Consider the following 19,923-nt stretch of genomic DNA (forward strand, 5'->3'; position numbering starts at 1 on the left):
GACATCCCAGTGACACCCCAGTGCCGCCCAGTGACATCCCAGTGACATCCCAGTGCTGCCCAGTGACATCCCAGTGACATCCCAGTGACATCCCAGTGACATCCCAGTGCCGCCCAGTGACACCCCAGTGACATCCCAGTGACACCCCAGTGACACCCCAGTGACATCCCAGTGACATCCCAGTGACATCCCAGTGACATCCCAGTGCCGCCCAGTGACACCCCAGTGACATCCCAGTGCCACCAGAGCCACCCCAGTGCTGCCCAGTGCCACCCCAGTGCTACCAGTGCCACCCCAGTGCTACCAGTGCCATCCCAGTGCCATCCCAGTGCCATCCCAGTGCCACCCCAGTGCTGCCCCAGTGCCACGCCAGTGCTGTCCCAGTGCTACCAGAGCCACCCCAGTGCCATCCCAGTGCTACCAGTGCCACCCCAGTGCCACCAGAGCCACCCCAGTGCCACCCCAGTGCCACCCCAGTGCCACCCCAGTGCTACCAGTGCCACCCCAGTGCCACCAGAGCCACCCCAGTGCCACCCCAGTGCTACCAGTGCCACCCCAGTGCTACCAGAGCCACCTCAGTGCCACCCCAGTGCCACCCCAGTGCCACCCCAGTGCCACCCCAGTGCCATCCCCTCTGAGCACCCCAGGCAGGACCTGGAGCTCGGGATCAGCCCCAGGGTGACCCTGAGCTGCCCCAGGTCACTGCAGCCACCGTTCCCAGATCCCAGCTGGGCTGTTCCAGCCTTTTCCTGTCAGGAAGGTTTCCTGAGAGCCCCCGGACGGACGGACAGACGGACGGAGAGCCCGGACACGTCCGTCCTGCAGAGCCCCTGCACGTCCCGGGGCTCGGGGTCAGGGATCTCGGGGGGGAAAAATGGGAGCAAAAGGCACGGGCTGTGTGTGAAAAATCAGGATTGGGATTTTTGGGGGTTTTTTTTGGTTTTTTGGGGTTTTTTTTTTTTAATCTTAACTCGACAGATGTGGTGGTCAGAGGGTCCCCAGAATGTCCCCAAAAACGTCCCCAAAAATGTCCCCAAAAATGTCCCCAGTCCCCTCTGCTGCTCCCCCTTCTCCTGGTGCCTGCTCTGGGATGGATTCCAGAGTTTGTCCAAAGGGTTCCCACGCCTGGAATGTCCAAAATCCTCCCCCGGGGATGGACGGAGCAGCGCTGGCCACGCTCTGCAAACAGCAGAGCCCAGTGCTCCCAGTAACCACCAGTGCTCCCAGTAACCACCAGTAACCACCGGTGCTCCCAGTGCTCCCAGTAACCACCAGTAACCACCGGTGCTCCCAGTAACCACCAGTGCTCCCAGTAACCACCAGTGCTCCCAGTAACCACCAGTAACCACCGGTGCTCCCAGTAACCACCAGTGCTCCCAGTAACCACCAGTGCTCCCAGTAACCACCAGTAACCACCGGTGCTCCCAGTGCTCCCAGTAACCACCAGTAACCACCGGTGCTCCCAGTGCTCCCAGTAACCACCAGTAACCACCGGTGCTCCCAGTAACCACCAGTGCTCCCAGTAACCACCAGTAACCACCAGTAACCACCGGTGCTCCCAGTAACCACCGGTGCTCCCAGTAACCACCAGTAACCACCGGTGCTCCCAGTAACCACCAGTGCTCCCAGTAACCACCAGTAACCACCGGTGCTCCCAGTAACGCCCTGTGATCCCAGTAACTCCCAGTGCTCCCAGTAACCCCCTGTGATTCCAGTAACTCCCAGTGCTCCCAGTAACCCCCTGTGATCCCAGTAACTCCCAGTAACCCCCTGTGATCCCAATAACTCCCTGTGACTCTCAGTGATTCCCAGTGATCCCAGCTAGCAGGATGCTCCCAGTGGAATGCTCCCAGTAACTCCCAGTAACTCCCATTAATCCCCAGTGCTCCCAGTACACCTCAGTGCCCCAAATATTTTAGTTAGTTAATTAGTTTTAGGTTTTCATTTTGAGACTTAATTAGCCTGAAAATAAGCTCTTCCTATGCATTTATGTGAGGTAGAAAAGAACAATTAATTCTGAAATAAAACTATGGGAAAACAATTAAAAAAAAAAAAAAAGAAAAAAAAAAAAGTCCCTCTGGGTTTTCAGGTTTGGAGGTTTTAAGGAACTTTTTGGGCTCCTCCACTCCTCCTTTTCCCAAGGTTGGAAAAGCCCATCCCAAAGGACAAAAACTCCGTGGAAAAGGAGAATCTGGGATGGAGGGAATCCAGAGAGAGCCCCACCATCCACACCCCTGCCTTCCCCTGAGCCTGAAATCCCAAACCCACATTCCCGAGGCTGGAAAAAAAAGGCTCCCTTGGGAAAAGAAAGTACAAGTGAAGAGTCTGAGAAGGCTGGAAAAACAATTCCAGCTGGGATTTCTGTGGGTTCAGTGCCTGGGAATCGGGGCCTGGCCATGACCACGGGGCTCTCGTGAGCCACAGCAGCACAGCTTGGATCAGCTGGAGGAAGTTTGGGGTGTGCAGAGTTCAAAGGGAATTTGGCAGGAATCGTCAACCCCGAGCAGAGCTGCTCCTGGGCATCCTCTCACAAACCCCAAAAACAGTCCTGGACCCCAAAAACAAACAGCCCCCAAAACAGCTCTGGATCCCAAAAACAGTCCTGGACCCCAAAAACAAACAGCCCCCAAAACAGCTCTGGACTCCAAAAACAGCTCTGGATCCCAAAAACAAACAGCCCCAAAAACAGCTCTGGATCCCAAAAACGGCTCTGGATCCCAAAAACAAACAGCCCCAAAAACAGCTCTGGATCCCAAAAACAGCTCTGGATCCCAAAAACAGCCCTGGATCCCAAAAACAGCCCTGGATCCCAAAAACAAACAGCCCCCAAAACAGCTCTGGATCCCAAAAACAGCTCTGGATCCCAAAAACAGCTCTGGATCCCAAAAACAAACAGCCCCAAAAACAGCTCTGGATCCCAAAAACGGCTCTGGATCCCAAAAACAAACAGCCCCAAAAACAGCTCTGGATCCCAAAAACAGCTCTGGATCCCAAAAACAGCCCTGGATCCCAAAAACAGCCCTGGATCCCAAAAACAAACAGCCCCCAAAACAGCTCTGGATCCCAAAAACAGCTCTGGATCCCAAAAACAGCTCTGGATCCCAAAAACAAACAGCCCCCAAAACAGCTCTGGACTCCAAAAACGGCTCTGGATCCTAAAAACAGCCCCAAAAACAGCCCTGGACCTCAAAAACAGCTCTGGATCCCAAAAACAGCCCTGGACCCCAAAAACAAACAGCCCCAAAAACAGCTCTGGATCCCAAAAACAGCCCTGGATCCCAAAAACAGCCCTGGATCCCAAAAACAAACAGCCCCAAAAACAGCTCTGGACTCCAAAAACAGCCCTGGACCCCAAAAACAGCCCTGGATCCCAAAAACAAACAGCCCCCAAAACAGCTCTGGACTCCAAAAACAGCTCTGGATCCCAAAAACAAACAGCCCCCAAAACAGCCCTGGACCCCAAAAATGGCTCTGGATCCCAAAAACAGCCCCAAAAACAGCTCTGGACCCCAAAAACAAGCAGCTCAGGACCCCAAAAACAGCTCTGGACCCCAAAAACAGCCCTGGACCCCAAAAACAAACAGCCCCCAAAACAGCCCTGGACCCCAAAAACGGCTCTGGATCCCAAAAACAAACAGCCCCAAAAACAGCTCTGGACTCCAAAAACAAACAGCCCCCAAAACAGCTCTGGACCCCAAAAACAGCTCTGGACCCCAAAAACAGCCCCCAAAACAGCCCTGGACCCCAAAAACAGCTCTGGACCCCAAAAACAGCCCCCAGAACAGCCCTGGATCCCAACACAGGTTGGACCCCAAAAACAGCCCTGGACCCCAAAACAAGCTGGACTAAAAAACAAGCAGGACCCCAAAACCAGCCCTGGACCCAAAAACAAGCTCTGGACCCCAAAAAAGCCCTGGACTAAAAAAATCAGCCTGGACCCCAAAACCAAGCTGGACTAAAAAACAAGCTGGACCCCAAAATCAGCCTGGACTAAAAACCAGCCCTGGACCAAAAAATTATCTTTGGACCCAAAAAACAGCCCTGGCCCCCAAAATCAGCTGCACCCAAAAAACCAGCCCCGGATTAAAAAGTATCTCTGGGCTTAAAAAACATCCCTGGAGCCAAACCCAGCCCAAAACCGAGTAAGTGGGTGGGAAAATCCAGCCTTTGATGTTCCAAAACAAAGATGGGCCACGGGAGATAAAATAAAAACCCCAAACAAAACAATAATAATAAAAAAAAACAAAATTAAAAAAAACCCAAACAAACCTCGCCACGGGACACATCCGGGAGATGGAGTGGGAAAAAAAATTCCCTTTCCGTGGAGGGCACGCCATGGAAAAACCTCAGGGCGGATGTTTTCCACTCCCAGCAAAGCCCAAAATGCAGGATTCTGGGAAAAATTGTCCTAAAAAAGCTGCTCTGGGCAAGGCAGGTGCCTTCAAAATATTCCACTCGCATGCCTTGGTGAGATCTGGCATTGCCAGAATTCCCTGGAATTGAGGCTCCAGTGGTGCCTTCCTGATAATCCACACACACCCCTGAAAACTGCACAAATTCCCTGGAACAGGAACCAGTAGAGATCCCCCAAAATTCCTCTTGCATCCCTGGAAAATGCTGAAATTCCCAGGAATTGAGGAACCACTGGGGCTCCCCAAAAATTCCTCTTGAATTCCTGGGAATGGCTGCAATTCCCTGGGATTGAGGCACCACTGGGGCTCCCCAAAAATTCCTCTTGAATTCCTGGGAATGGCTGCAATTCCCTGGAATTGAGGAACCACTGGGGCTCCCCAAAAATTCCTCTTGAATTCCTGGGAATGGCTGCAATTCCCTGGAATTGAGGAACCACTGGGGCTCCCCAAAAATTCCTCTTGAATTCCTGGGAATGGCTGCAATTCCCTGGGATTGAGGTTCCAGTGGTGCCTTCCTGATAATCCACTCACACCCCTGGAAATTTCTGCAATTCCCTGGAATTGAGGCTCCAATGGTGACTCCCCAAATTTCTCCTCCCAGCACTGGGGCGAGCTCCGGCATTGCCCGAATTCCCTGGAAGTGCCCGGAATTCCTGGCAGGATCCCAAGGAAAGGCTGCCCCGGATCCTGGGGTGCTCCAGGGATGCATTGCTGGAATTCCAGGCTGGTAGGGAAGGAGCCGTGCCAGGACAGGTTGTGCAAACACAACATGGGCAGAGAAAATGGGAAAAAAAAAGGGAAATCTGGGGATTCTGGGCATGGAAAATGGGGGAAAAATGGGATTCTGGGAAGGGAAAATGGGAAATTCGGGGATTCTGGACAGGGAAAATGGGAAAAATTGGGATTATGGGCAGGGAAAATGGGAAAAAAATGGGAAATCTGGGGATCCTGAGAAGCGGGAAATGGGGAATTCAGGGATTCTGGGAAATTTGGGGATCCTGGGCAGGGAAAATGGGAAATCCAGGGATTTTTGGAAATCCAGGGATTTTGGGCAGGGGTAAACTGGTCTGTCCAGGGATCCTGGCCAAATACTGACCAGTCCAGGAATGCTGGGCAGAGAAACTGGGATATTCCAGGGCTACTGGGAAAAGACTGGTCAGGGCTACTGGGAGAAGACTGACCAGTCCAGGGCTACTGGGAAAACACTGACCAGTCCAGGGCTACTGGGAGAAGACTGACCAGTCCAGGGCTACTGGGAGAAGACTGACCAGTCCAGGGCTACTGGGAGAAGACTGACCAGTCCAGGGCTACTGGGAAAACACTGACCAGTCCAGGGCTACTGGGAGAAGACTGACCAGTCCAGGGCTACTGGCAGGGCTAAACTGGCCCTGCAGCCTCCGGAGCCGGGAAGTGCCTCAGGATGTGGCAGAGCAGGGCCAGGAACCTCCCAGGAGCCTCCCAGTCCGGATTAAAATTCCACAGGAATTTGCCAAACAAATGGAGCCTCTGAGCTCCTGCCACCAGCCCGGGATGTTGGGGATTTCTGACACAACTGGGAGAGACCCCGGGGGCTGGGGGGACTGGGATGGGGATGGGACTGGGATGGGGATGGGACTGGGACGGGGATGGGACTGGGACGGGGATGGGACTGGGATGGGGATGGGACTGGGACGGGGATGGGATGGGACGGGGATGGGACTGGGACGGGGATGGGACTGGGACGGGGATGGGGATGGGACGGGGATGGGACTGGGACGGGGATGGGACTGGGACGGGGATGGGATGGGACGGGGATGGGACTGGGACGGGGATGGGACTGGGACGGGGATGGGACTGGGACGGGGATGGGACTGGGACGGGGATGGGGATGGGACGGGGATGGGACTGGGACGGGGATGGGACTGGGACGGGGATGGGATGGGACGGGGATGGGACTGGGACGGGGATGGGACTGGGACGGGGATGGGGATGGGACGGGGATGGGGATGGGACGGGGATGGGACTGGGATGGGGATGGGACGGGGATGGGACTGGGACGGGGATGGGACTGGGACGGGGATGGGACTGGGACGGGGATGGGGATGGGACGGGGACAGAGATGGGAAGAGAACAGGGACAGGGATGGGGATTGGGATGGGGATGGGATGGGGATGGGACGGGGATGGGAAGAGAACAGGGACAGGGATGGGGATTGGGATGGGGACGGGGACAGATGGCCTCTGCAGAGCTGCCACTCCCTGCTGTTCCAGGAGAGTTTTCCATGGGATCCCTGGCAGGATTCCATTCCTCCCCCAGGGATAAGGACACAGGAAGGGCCCCCAGGACTGTCCAGGGCTGCATTTCCCCTTTCCCACTCACTCCTTCCTTCCTTTCCCCTTTCCCCTTTCCCACTCCTTCCTTCCTCCCTCCCTTCCCTCCTCCCTCCCTTTCCCACATTTCCCAGCTGCTGCAGAACTCCCTGTCCCCCCTGGGACCGAGGTGTTGATGCTGCTCTGCTTCTCTCTGAAGCAAAGCAGAGCCCAGAAGAGGAGGAAGGAAAGGAAAAAAAAAAAAAACCAAACAAAAACGTTTGGTTTTTTTTTTTTGAGGAGGGGGGGAAGCCACATCAAACCCCCGTCCCTGCCTGTTCAGGGAGATGCCAGAGTTGGATCCAGAGGAATTCCAGGGCTGGGGAGGGAGGTGAGCACAGCCTGAGCCTCTTTTCCCAAAGCCCTGCTGGGATCCCAGGGCTGAGAGGAGCCCTGGGAATTCCTCGGGAAGGAGCCTGGAATGGAAAAGGTGCCTGGGCTGCTCTGCAGGGCCAAAAACCCCGGAGAAAACTGGGAAAACAAACTTTGGGGTGGTCCACAGGGAGGGAATGAGGGCTCTGGACCTGCTGCAGTTCCAATAAAAGTGACATTTCCCCATCTCTGGAGCACATCCTCAGTGTTTTTCTGTTTTTTTTTTTTTTTTTTTTCCCCCACAGAGTAGAATTTTAAATTCAAATTTTCAGCCTCAACCACGCTCACAAAAAACCTCACCCTGTCCCCAAAAAGTCCCAGAGCTCAGCCAGAACCTCTACAAATTAAAAATCCTCCCAATTTTCTGCTCCCAATCCAACCTGAGCTGCCCTGGCCTGACCTCCCTTCTCAGGCAATTCTGGGATGTCTCAGATTTTTCCAAAAAAATCTGACACGAGGATAAACTCCCAAATATTTGTGTTTTTCCACTCAGCCGCCTCCATTCCTCTAATTCCTTCAGCAAAGAAAACCCTCCAAGGTTTGTTTGGAAACTCCAAAGTGCAGCAGAGAGTGCAAGCTCTGCTTTAAAGCAGTCCTGGAGAAGAATTCCCAGAATTCCTCCCCTAAAATTTGGTCAGGTTTAATTAAAAAAAAAAAAAAAAATTAATTATGAAAAATAAAAAAATCCTACTCACACTCATCCTCATCGTCCCTCCCTCGGAGCGAGGGAGGCACTTTATGAGGATATTATGGAATTTTAATCTATGTTTTGTAGGGATTTTGTATTTATAGCCCATTTTTTTGTTCATCTTGGGGAGTTAAGAAATAAAAAAAATTCTCCTTCTTTCTCCCAAACCACACTCGGGGCAGCCTCTCCTGAGCTGCTGAGCCAAGAGCGGGGTCATTGTCCCTATCAGAATTCCTAAATTTAAGAAAAAAAAAAAAAAAAAAAAAAAAAGGAGTTTTGGGTCACTGTCCCTGTCAGAATTCTGAAAAAAAACCTACACAAAACAAAACCCCACCAAAAAAAAAAAAAAAGCCCCAAAATCTCCACAAAAAACCTTCAAAAACTCCGCAAAAAAACTCACAAAACCCCACAAAAAACCCTAGGACAACCCCCACAAAAACCCCACAAAAACCCCACAAAAACCCCACAAAAACCCCACAAAACTCTGGGACGACCCCCACAAAAACCCCACAAAAACCCCACAAAAACCTGGGACGACCCCCACAAAAACCCCACAAAAACCTCCCAAAAACCCCACAAAAACCACCCAAAAATCCACAAAAACCCCTCAAAAACCTCCCAAAACCTCCACAGAAACCCTTGGACAACCCCCCAAAAACTCTACAAAAACTCCACAAAAACCCCACCAAATCCCCCCCAAAAACTCTACAAAAACCCCTGCATAAACCCCTCAAAACCCCCTCAAAAACCCCACAAAACCCCCTCAAAAACCCTCATAAACCTCCCAAAAACCCCACAAAACCCCCTCAAAAACCCTCATAAACCTCCCAAAAACTCCACAAAAACCCCTCAAAAACTCCTCAAAAACCCCCTCAAAAACTCCACAAAAACCCCTCAAAAACCCCCAAAAACCACACAAAAACCCCTCAAAAACCCCCCAAAAACTCCACAAAAACCCCTCAAAAACCCCTCAAAAACCCCTCAAAAACTCCACAAAAACCCCTCAAAACCCCCTCAAAAACCCCACAAAACCCCACAAAACCCCTCATAAACCTCCCAAAAACCCCTCAAAACCCCACAAAACCCCCACAAAAACTCCACAAAAACCCCTCAAAAACTCCTCAAAAACCCCTCAAAAACCCCCTCAAAACCCCCACAAAACCCCCACAAAAACCCCACAAAAACTCCTCAAAAACCCCTCAAAAACCCCCAAAAACCACACAAAAACCACACAAAAACCCCCCAAAAACTCCACAAAAACCCCTCAAAAACCCCCTCAAAAACTCCACAAAAACCCCTCAAAAACTCCACAAAAACCCCTCAAAACCCCCTCAAAAACCCCCCCAAAAACTCCACAAAAACCCCACAAAACCCCTCAAAACCCCTCAAAACCCCTCATAAACCTCCCAAAAACCCCTCAAAACCCCCACAAAAACCCCACAAACCCCCTCAAAAACTCCACAAAAAACTCCCAAAAACCCCTCAAAACCCCTCAAAAACCCCTCAAAACCCCCACAAAAACTCCTCTAAAACCTCCCAAAAACTCCACAAAAACCCCTCATAAACCTCCACAAAAACCCCACGAAACCCCTCAAAACCCCCTCAAAGACCCTCAAAACCCCGTCAAAAACCCCCTCAAAAACTCCACAAAAACCCCTCAAAACCCCTACAAAACCCCCCAAAACCCCCACAAAGACCCCACAAAACCCCTCAAAACCCCCTCAAAAACCCCACGAAACCCCTCAAAAACTCCACAAAAAACTCCCAAAAACCTCCCAAAAACTCCACAAAAACCCCTCAAAACCCCACAAAACCCCTCAAAACCCCTCAAAAACTCCACAAAAAACTCCCAAAAACTCCACAAAACCCCCTCAAAACCCCACAAAACCCCCACAAAAACCCCACAAAACCCCCTCAAAAACTCCTCAAAAACCCCACAAAAACCCCCCAAAAACTCCACAAAAACCCCTCATAAACCCCCTCAAAAACCCCACGAAACCCCTCAAAAACTCCACAAAAAACTCCCAAAAACCTCCCAAAAACTCCACAAAAACCCCACAAAACCCCACAAAACCCCTCAAAACCCCTCAAAAACTCCACGAAAAACTCCCAAAAACTCCACAAAACCCCCTCAAAACCCCCTCAAAACCCCACAAAACCCCCTCAAAAACCCCTCAAAAACTCCCAAAAACCCCTCAAAACCCCCACAAACCCCCACAAACCCCCACAAAACCCCCACAAACCCCCACAAACCCCCACAAACCCACCCCCCAGGACCCCAAGAACCCCTCACCTTCCACGCAGTGCTCCACCTCCTCCAGGTTGCGCAGCGTGATGCGCATCAGGCTGGAGTTGAGCATCAGCTCGTTGCGGTGCGCCGGCCACAGCGCGCGCGGCGCGGGGTTGACGAAGAAGATGCGCGTGTCCCCCGTGGCCACCTGGTTGTCGCAGATCAGGGGGTCCCCGAAGCCCCCGATCACCACCTTGTTGCCCCCGTCCTGCAGGATTTCGTGAGTGACGATGTCCTTGCCCTTCAGGTAACGCCACACTCGTACCTGCAAGCGGGGATGGTTTTATAGGGTTGGATTTTTTTTTTTTTTTTTTTGTCCTTCTTGGGTTTTGGGGTTCTTTTTGGTTTTGGTTTTTTGTGGGTTTTTTTTTTTTTTTTTTTTTCTTGGGTTTTGGGTTTTCACCCCTTTCTGGGCTTCTGTTTTCCCTTCCTGAGCTTCTCTTTGCCCTTCCTGGGCTCCTCTTCCCCCTTCTGGTTTTGCATTTTCCCTGCTGGCTTCCCATTTTCCCTTCTGGATTTCCATTTTCCCCTTCTGGATTTCCATTTTCCCCTTCTGGGCTTCCATTTTCCCCTTCTGGGCTTCCATTTTCCCCTTCTGGGCTTCCATTTTCCCCTTCTTGAGCTTCTCTTTTCCCTTCCTGGGCTCCTCTTCCCTCTTCTGGTTTTCCATTTTCCCCTTCTGGCTTCCCATTTTCCCTTCCTGGGTTCCTCTTTCCCCTTCAGGCTTTCAATTTTCCCCTTCTGGTTTTCCACTTCCCCTTCTGGGCTCCTGTTTTCCCTTCCTGGGCTTCCATTTTTCACTTCTGGGCTTCGATTTTCCCCTTCTGGATTTCCATTCCCCCTTCCTGGGCTTCCCTTTCCCCTTCCCTGGGCTTCTCTTTCCCCTTCTGGTTTTCCATTTTCCCTTCTGGGCTCCTGTTTTCCCTTCCTGGGCTTCCATTTTCCACTTCTGGGCTTCGATTTTCCCCTTCTGGATTTCCATTTTCCCTTCCTGGTCTTCCATTTCCCCTTCCAGGGCTCCTCTTTCCCTTTCTAGGTTCCTTTTTTCCCTCTCTGAGCTCCTCTTTCCCCTTCTGTTTTTCCATTTCCCTTCCTGGGCTTTGATTTTTCCATTCCTGGGCTCCTCTTTTCCCTCTCTGGGCTCCCATTTTCTCTCCCTTGGTGGCCCTAACAGGGTTTGGTGGCCCTGGCAGACAGAATTTATCCCCCTGGAACAGGAACCATTCCCCCAGGCCTGGCTCCGAGGGACCGTTCACACACTGAGACTTTTCCCCTGTGCCAAATTCCCAAATTCCTCCCCAGCTCCTCCCTCGGAGTCCCCAGCCAAGATTTCAGGCTGCAGAGTTCAAACCAGGGGCTGAAACTTCGCTGGGGGCTCCAGGGAACACAAATCCTCTGATCCCTGATCAATCTCGGAAATTTAACTTTGATCAAGTTCAGAAATTGAACTTTTTTTTTTAATTTTTTTTTTTTTTTTTTTATTTTGCAGCCTGAATTTCAACCCTGATCGAAGAGGCTTCAAAGTTTACTCTGAGCTTGAGCCAAACTCCTCCAGAGTGTGTCCCTGGCAGGACTGGGAGGACGGGAATGGGGTCATTCCCACATTCCCAGTGGCCACAGTAGCCACAGGCCAGGGGCCAGAACCTCGTGCTCAGCACCAGCCTCACCGGCCCAGCAGGAAAATGGAATAAATCCAGCACTGCCTGTGCCCTGCAGGCACAAATCAAACCTAAGAACCGAGTTTATCTCTCCTGTTTCCCTCAAGCTTTCTCCTCCTGGTGAAACATTCGCAGCAGGACACAAGGCATGGGGAGGTCTGGGCTGGCAGCCATCCCAAAAAAAAAAAAAAAAAGAGAATAATCATAATAAAAATTAAAAAAAAATAAATAAAAGCAATAAATTATCTAAATGATTCTCCCAACGACTTCACCCTGCCCTGCTCTGCTGCATACCTGAGCTGCAGGAGCAGCCCAGGTGCACACGGGGCTGTGACAGCTCCTGGGGAGCCCCACATGCCTCGGCTGCTCCCAGGCGTGGAGAGCTCAGCCCAGCCACACCTTCCCACACCGGTTTTTATCCTCCAGAGGCCAAAAAAAGCTCCAAAACCTGGAATGATACTCCAAAAATTCCTGGAATGGTGTGTCCCCTCTCTGCACAGTCCATATCTTGAGCTGCTGGGCGAGGACAGGGATAAAAGTTTTGCACGTCCTGCAAATCCAAGAGGTTTCTCCGAGAATTTTTTTTTTTTTCCTCCTCCTTCATCCTTCAGCACAAACCCAGCTCCTTGTAGGGTGTGTGGTTAAACCCCATATCCCACCAGGGAGGGCAGAAATCTGTACGGAATCTGCTCAGGTTTAACTCAAAAAAAAAAAAAAAAAAAATAAGTTCCTACTCATCCTCCTCTTCCTCCTCCCTCGGAGAGAAGAAGGAGCAGGACCAGCACTTCCCAAGGATTTTCTGGAATCAGAGGGTCTTGAAAAGCTCCAGGTGGGACAGCTCTGATTTCTGGGAGCAGGGACAGGACTGGAGTTGTGCCAGGACAGGTTTAGGATGGGGATGAGGAAATTTCCTTCCCCTGGAAGGCGCTGGAGCACCGGAATTGCCCAGGGTGGGATTTTTGTGCAGGGACACGAGTTGGACTCTGCTCCTCCCGAGCCCAAAACCATTCCTGGACTCCCTGAAGGTGCCTGGAACAGCGTGGATTTCACTTGGCCATGTCTGCAGATTATTTTAGGTTTTTTTTTTAACTCTCTGAGCACCAGGTTTAGTTTCAGTTTTTTTTAATTGAACCAAACACCAAAATTCCAGCAGCAATTTGGGATCAAACCCGACCCCTGGCTCCTGTTGTCCTTGCACTGCCGTGGGGAGCTGGGAAAAATCCAAATTCCTGTGATCCCACAGTGACACCCCAGGGGAGCCGGGGGGAAAGGTGTGAAGGGCACAACCCCGAGCTCCCAAATCCCTCCTGCTGCTCCTCCACAACCCCGAGTTCCCAAACCCCTTCTACTTCTCCTCCACAATCCCAAATTCCCAAATCCCTTCTGCTGCTCCTCCACAACCCCGAGCTCCCAAATCCCTTCTGCTTCTCCTCCACAATCCCAAACTCCCAAATCCCTTCAGCTCCTCCATAACCCCGAGTTCCCAAATCCCTTCTACTTCTCCTCCACAATCCCAAATTCCCAAATCCCTCCTGCTGCACCTCCACAACCCCGAGCTCCCAAACCCCTTCTACTTCTCCTCCACAATCCCAAATTCCCAAATCCCTTCTGCTGCTCCTCCACAACCTCGAGCTCCCAAATCCCTTCTGCTTCTCCTCCACAATCCCAAGCTCCCAAATCCCTTCTACTTCTCCTCCACAATCCCAAATTCCCAAATCCCTCCTGCTGCTCCTCCACAATCCCAAACTCCCAAATCCCTTCTACTTCTCCACAATCCCAAGCTCCCAAACCCCTTCAGCTCCTGCACAATCCCAAACTCCCAAATCCCTTCTACTTCTCCTCCACAATCCCAAACTCCCAAACCCCTTCAGCTCCTGCACAATCCCAAGCTCCCAAATCCCTTCTACTTCTCCTCCACAATCCCAAACTCCCACATCCCTTCTACTTCTCCACAATCCCAAGTTCCCAAATCCCTTCTACTTCTCCACAATCCCAAGTTCCCAAATCCCTGCTGCTGCTCCCCGGGCTGGAGCTGCTCTCTGCCCGCAGTCAAGTCAAGACACCTTCCCTCAACCCCACCTCCTGCTCCTGCTGCTCCAGCCCCAGGGCAAGCTCCGGAGCATCAAATCATGGTGAAAACCCAGCCAGACCAAAGGAAAAAAAAAAAATTAAAAAACAAGAAAGGAAAAAAAAAAAACAACCGAACTCTTCCTGCAGCAGAAAACACAGCCCGAGGCTGGCGCTGAAAGGCGCGTTTTCACAACACGGGTATTTGGGACGGTAAAAAAAATAATAATAAATAAACAAACAAAAAATAAAATAAAATTAAAAAAAAAAAAAAACCCTGAATTCTCCCCCAGCTCTGCAGCAGACGGGAATTGGCGTTAATTGGCGTGGCTGCAGCGCTCAGAGCAACATCAGAGTCCAGCGGCTTCCTCCCCACCCTAATGAATGGATGTTCGAGGCAGCAAAGCCCTGGCAATTACCTGCAGGGCATCCCATTCATCAGCGCGGCACAATTCAGACTTTGTCACCGCTGACTCACCGGCGGCAGCGAGGATGGGGCAGAAAAGGAAGGGACAGGGAGAAAAAAATTGGGCTGGGACCTGTTTGGAGGAGGATCCTGCCCTGGAGCGCTCTGTTTTTCCAGAAAAAAATATATATATATATATTTTTTAAGTTTTTTTTTGGTTTTTTTTAAAGGAAAAAGAGCAGCCACAACTTTAGCCAGGCAGATCCTTAAAAGCAGGAGGGGAAAAAAAAAAAAAAAATTGAAAACCCCCAGAAGTGAAAGGATTTTCCAGCATGCCATAATAAGGAAGGGGAGCACCTGTACAGGGATGTTCCTGCCGGGAAAACGCTGCGGGAATTGCCAGGTTTGGGTTTGTAAAGCCAGGTGAGAACTTGGAGCAAAGTCCCCTCTGGAGGAGCTGTCACTCCACGTGGGAAGAACCAAAATTTTGGGAGATAAAACCCAGAAGCAGCTCTGCTTCCAACCCTTCCCTCTCCTCTTTTTTTTTTTTTTGTCTCTCTCTGTGCCATTCCTCAGGACCCAGCAATTCCCACAAACCCCCTACCACAAAAAAAAAAAAATTAGAAAAAAAAAACCCCCATGCTTTATTGTCAGGAACAGGATCCACATCCTTTTCCACACTTCCTAGAACCTGGATTTATCCTATAAATAGCAGCTGCCTGCCTAAACATGGGGACAGCGCAGGAAAAATAATAATAAAAAAAAAATAATAAAAAGCGCTACAGGGGGCAGGAGCAGGAGGGGACAATGGAGCACAGAGCAGCTTTGGGAAAAGTCAGAAACTGCAGTCAGGAATGTCAAATCCCTTTGGAAAAATAACACAGCAGCCACTTTTTTTTTTTTTTTTTTTGGGGATGGGATGGAATTCTGTCAGCCTGTTCTTCCTTTTTTCCCCAGCGGCTATTTGGGGCTGTTTATTTAACATTAATTTCACATTTGTCCCGGAGCAGAGCTGGAAGAACAATGCCCCAGAGAGGAATTCTCAGATTCCCCACGTGCCCTCTCCCCTCCCGGACCACCCAACTCCAGGAATATTCGGGATTTTGGGTGTGGGAAGTCCCCACAGCCTCTGGGCCCTGGCTTTTTCCGCCGCTGCTGATAAGGAAGAGGCTGACAGGAGATAACCGCGGGGTCTGGGGGAGCAGGACAGCGGGAATTGGGAGCAGGAATTTCCTCAGCACAAGATTTTGGATTTCTCCCAGCTCCCCCATGGACAGCGGGAGGCAAGGGTCAGGTTTAATCCCAAAGTGCTGTTGGAATTTAGGTGTTTGGTTAAAAAAAATATATATATAAATAAATATATTAAAAATATATATATATAATAAATAAATAAATAAACTGCGGGGATGGCCAAGCAAAATCCAGAGAATGCCAAGGTTTTGGGAGATCTGAGGAGGGCAATAAGCCAAGAGCTGCTGCAGAGCTGCACATCCCCAAGTGACTGCAGTGACAGGAGATGGATCTGCCCCCAAGTCCTCGGGACACCCCAAAGCCCAGCCCAAAGGGTTTTCTTTTCCCTGCAAAGTCACCAGGAAATGCCGCTAAAAATGACACAGGGCGGGCTGGTGGGCAGGGAAAGGGACGGGAAAATTCCTGAATGTCAGGGCAGGGACACTGGGATGGGACACTGGGATGGGGCACTGGGATGGGGCACTGGGATGGGATCTTTCCAGCTTTCACTTTTACACGACTCCAAGGCTGGAATGATCTCTCAGGAGCCCATCCTGACCCTTCTGTGCTCTTTTGAGACCAGTGATGGGCAGGAGCAAAAATCCCAAATTCCGGAGCAAGCAGCGCCGATCTCTCCTGGGCACTGCCCAGGGAAAGGCAGGGGGGGAGAGTCCCTTCCCAGTTTAAGGAATTCAGGTTGTGTTTTACAGAAAGCACCACGGGCAGCCCCATTCCAACCCTGGCTGCTCCAGGACTGCACCTTGCAAAGACAGGGATTCGCTGAGCAGGCAGCTTTTCCCAATCCCAGCTTTTCCCCATCCCATTTTTTCCCTATCCCAGCTTTTCCCCATCCCATTTTTTCCCTATCCCAGCTTTTCCCCATCCCATTTTTTCCCCTATCCCAGCTTTTCCCCATCCCATTTTTTCCCTATCCCAGCTTTTCCCCATCCCATTTTTTCCCTATCCCAGCTTTTCCCCCATCCCAGATTTTTCTGCATCCCAGCTTTTCCCCATCCCAGCTTTTCCCCCATCCCAGCTTTTCCCCCATCCCAGCTTTCCCCCCCCCCCCACCAATCCCCTGTCCTGCCCTGCTGCTGCCTCAAGACGATTTTTCTACCCCGCAGACACCTCGCTATGAATCTGCTGTGGGAGGAAAAAAAAAAGGAATTTATTTCTCAACCGGGGCATTTCTACCTCGCCACCAGCACCTTTGGGCCGCCTCCTGTGGCAACCTCGAGCCGGCCTCAGGTGGCCACATCCATCTGTGCCCCACGCTGGTGGCAGCAGCTCATTAATTCTCGGCGGAGCACCCAGGATGTGCCAGACGCTCCGCAAACAGAAGGTGCCCGCTCTCGCCTGGAGGGGATGCGAGATGGGTCTGGGGGCGCTGGCAGCGGGCACCAGATGGGACGGGCAAGGGTTAAGGGATGCTCGGGGGGATGCTCCAGAACACCGCGGGGAAAAAGTTCACCTTCCCTTGTGCCACCAAAGCATCGCCCCCGGTACTGCTCGGTAACAAGAGCAGGAAGGAAAAAAAAAAAATTAAAAATTAGAAATAAAAAAAAAAAATTAAAAAAGCAGCAGGATTTTTTTTTTTCTCCCCCGAGGGAAAAAAAAGCAGGTTTGTTTTTAATTTTTCTTTTTGGAGGAGAAAACAGGATTTTTTTGGGAATGGGGAGAAGAAGAAAAGGAGAGGGAAGAGCATGTCCTTGCAAGAGAGATTCCTGCCCCGGCAAGGGTTAAGGCATCCGGCACGTTTTCTGTCAAGCGGGCGGATGGGATTTCAGGTTGCTCGGGACTTCAGCGTCTCTCCGCTTCGGGGAGGGGGGGGGGGGAGATAAAAGAAAAAAAAAAAAAAAAAGAAAAAAAAAAGAAAAAAAAGGAAAACGCACAGCCCGAGGCCAGGTTGGTGGTTAAACAATAGCTCGGGCTGCAGGAACTCGAGATGCTGCTAAAGTCACCAGCGAGCCGAGGCTGGAGGCAGGAGAGGCTCCCGGCACCTTCCCGGCACGGAAAGTTGGGAAGCAGCTCCGCATCACGGCGAAACCAAAGAGGGAAATGCCCATAAAAAGCAACCTCTGGAGAATCCCCCCTCACCCCCCCGGCCACAGCTACGCGAGCCCCTCCTCAACCCTAAAAACCCCTGGATCCCACCCCAAAAAAAAACAAACAAACAAAAAAAAAAAACCGCACTCGGGGGGGTGAAAGTTTGCCCGCTCTGGGGCGGATTTTACCTTGCAGGAGTAGGTGTGGTGCACCGGGTCCACGTTCATGATCTCCTCCACCGTGCCCGTGAGCACCACGTTGGCCTCCTCCTCCCTGCGCTCCAGCTCCCGCTCGGGGCAGCTGGTCAATCCCAATCCCAATCCCAATCTCAGTGCCATTCCCAGAGCCAGCAGCGCCAGCAGTTCCCGGCCACCGGCGGCCAGCGGTGTCCCCATGGTGCCGGTGGCGGTGGCCGTGCCGATGTCCCGGCGCTGCGCGCAGACAAAGCGGCTCCGCTCGCAGGCGAGCGAAAGGGCCACTTTTGTTCCAGGAGGTGAAAAGGAGGAAAGAAAGAGAGGAGGGAGGGAGCGAGGGGAGGGGAGAAGGAGGAAAATCCCAGGAGGAGGAGGAGGAGGAGGAGGAGGAGGAGGAGATCTGGCTCTGCCGAGAAGCGCTGGGCGCTCGCTGGCTGCCGTGGCCCTGGAAGAAAGCGCGCAGATTTGCATGCAATCTGAATTGCTGATAAGGAGGGAGCGGGGGTTAGGGGGGGAGAAAAGGGAGGGAGGGAGGGAGGCAGCGCGGCCGCCCGCCCGCCCTGCTGGCAGCGTTCGGTGCGAACGCCGCCCCCAGGAAAAGGAGCTCGCCTCGGTTAATGGATAATCAGCGCCGCAACGTGAGGAGACTTTTAAAGGTGTAGGGACCGCAGCCGGGAGTGGCAGCTGTCCCCAGTCCTGTCCTGGGGTGTCCCCTGCTCCATCCCGCACCCCCGAGATGCTCCAAGAGAGGTGACATTTCCATCCCTGTCACCCCCAGCCCTGTCCCCTCCATCCCGCACCCCCGAGATGCTCCAAGAGAGGTGACATTTCCATCCCTGTCACCCCCAGCCCTGTCCCCTCCATCCCACACCCCCGAGATGCTCCAAGAGAGGTGACATTTCCATCCCTGTCACCCCCAGCCCTGTCCCCTCCATCCCGCACCCCTGAGATGCTCCAAGAGAGGTGACATTTCCATCCCTGTCACCCCCAGCCCTGTCCCCTCCATCCCGCACCCCTGAGATGCTCCAAGAGAGGTGACATTTCCATCCCTGTCACCCCCAGCCCTGTCCCCTCCATCCCGCACCCCTGAGATGCTCCAAGAGAGGTGACATTTCCATCCCTGTCACCCCCAGCCCTGTCCCCTCCATCCCACACCCCCGAGATGCTCCAAGAGAGGTGACATTTCCATCCCTGTCACCCCCAGCCCTGTCTTGGGGTGTCCCCTGCTCCATCCCGCACCCCCGAGATGCTCCAAGAGAGGTGACATTTCCATCCCTGTCACCCCCAGTTCCACCCCCGGGGCTGGCACCAAGGATGCTCCCGGGTTTTCCCTACAGGGAAACTGAGGCAGGGCTCAGTCCCCGCTCCACGGGGACCCCACGAGTGACCCACGCTGGGGACATCGCTGTCACTGCGCTGTGCCCTGGCCCTGACAGAGCCGCACGCGGCAATCGTGGAATGCTTTGGATGGAACAAGAACTTTAAACCCATCTCCTGCCAGCCCTTTTCCCGTGCCAGGCTGCTCCCAGCCCCATTCCATCCCGACCTGGGGACACTCCCGGGGATTAGGGTCTGTCCCCACAGCAGCACCGTGACCTCCTAGCCCGGCTTCCCTCGGGGGCTGCGGGGCCATTTCCCCACAAGTCCCGAGCAATTAGGGCAGATCTAAAATGAGAACTTAAGTGGCACCGGGGGAGGGATGTTGTTTCTGCCCTCCATAAATCAGCCAGCCCCCAGAGGCTCTTTATGAGGCTGTTTCACTCCACGGCCCTAAAAAAGCCCCAATGGACCTAAAAAAGTCCCAATGACCCTAAAAATCCCCACGTGTGACCCAGGCCGAGCTCCTGATCCCAGGGTGAAGTTTAACCACACATGAGGTATCCATGTGTCCTCCCGGGACCAGCAGGTTTCAATCCAAGTCCTTCCCTGAATTCTCAAATAATTCCTTCCCTAAATCCCGAGCGTTCCGTGCTGTTTGCCCCTGTGGGTGTCGCATTCCTTCTCTCATTTATTTAATAGATAGAAATAAATGAACCTCGCTGAGTGCTCCAAAGTTTGTCCCTGAAGAGGATGGAGCACCAGAGATGCCATAAATCTGCCTGGAAATATCCCAGATCCTGTGGGGTTTGCTGAGAAGGCACTCTGGACATTTTGTGTCTTAACCCAGGCATTCCCAGAGTCATTTGGGGCTCTTCTTATAAGCCTTCTCTCA

The 19,923-nt window shown here is 52.3% G+C and overlaps 1 protein-coding gene across 1 annotated transcript in view; it reads right to left on the reverse strand.

The window, feature by feature from the left end:
- AGRN (agrin) overlaps positions 1 to 17,950 on the reverse strand; it is a 100,352-nt gene extending 82,402 nt beyond the window's left edge. The window contains exons 1-2 of the mRNA XM_062507451.1: positions 17,706 to 17,950; positions 10,114 to 10,375 (exon numbers count right to left, since the gene is read on the reverse strand). Coding sequence (XP_062363435.1) covers positions 10,114 to 10,375; positions 17,706 to 17,912 — 469 coding nt within the window. The 5' untranslated portion in view covers positions 17,913 to 17,950. The remainder of the gene's footprint in view (positions 1 to 10,113; positions 10,376 to 17,705) is intronic.
- Between the last annotated feature and the right edge of the window lie 1,973 nt (positions 17,951 to 19,923).

This window comes from Cinclus cinclus, chromosome 23 (assembly GCF_963662255.1).
Source record: "Cinclus cinclus chromosome 23, bCinCin1.1, whole genome shotgun sequence".
NCBI classification, from domain to species: domain Eukaryota; kingdom Metazoa; phylum Chordata; class Aves; order Passeriformes; family Cinclidae; genus Cinclus; species Cinclus cinclus.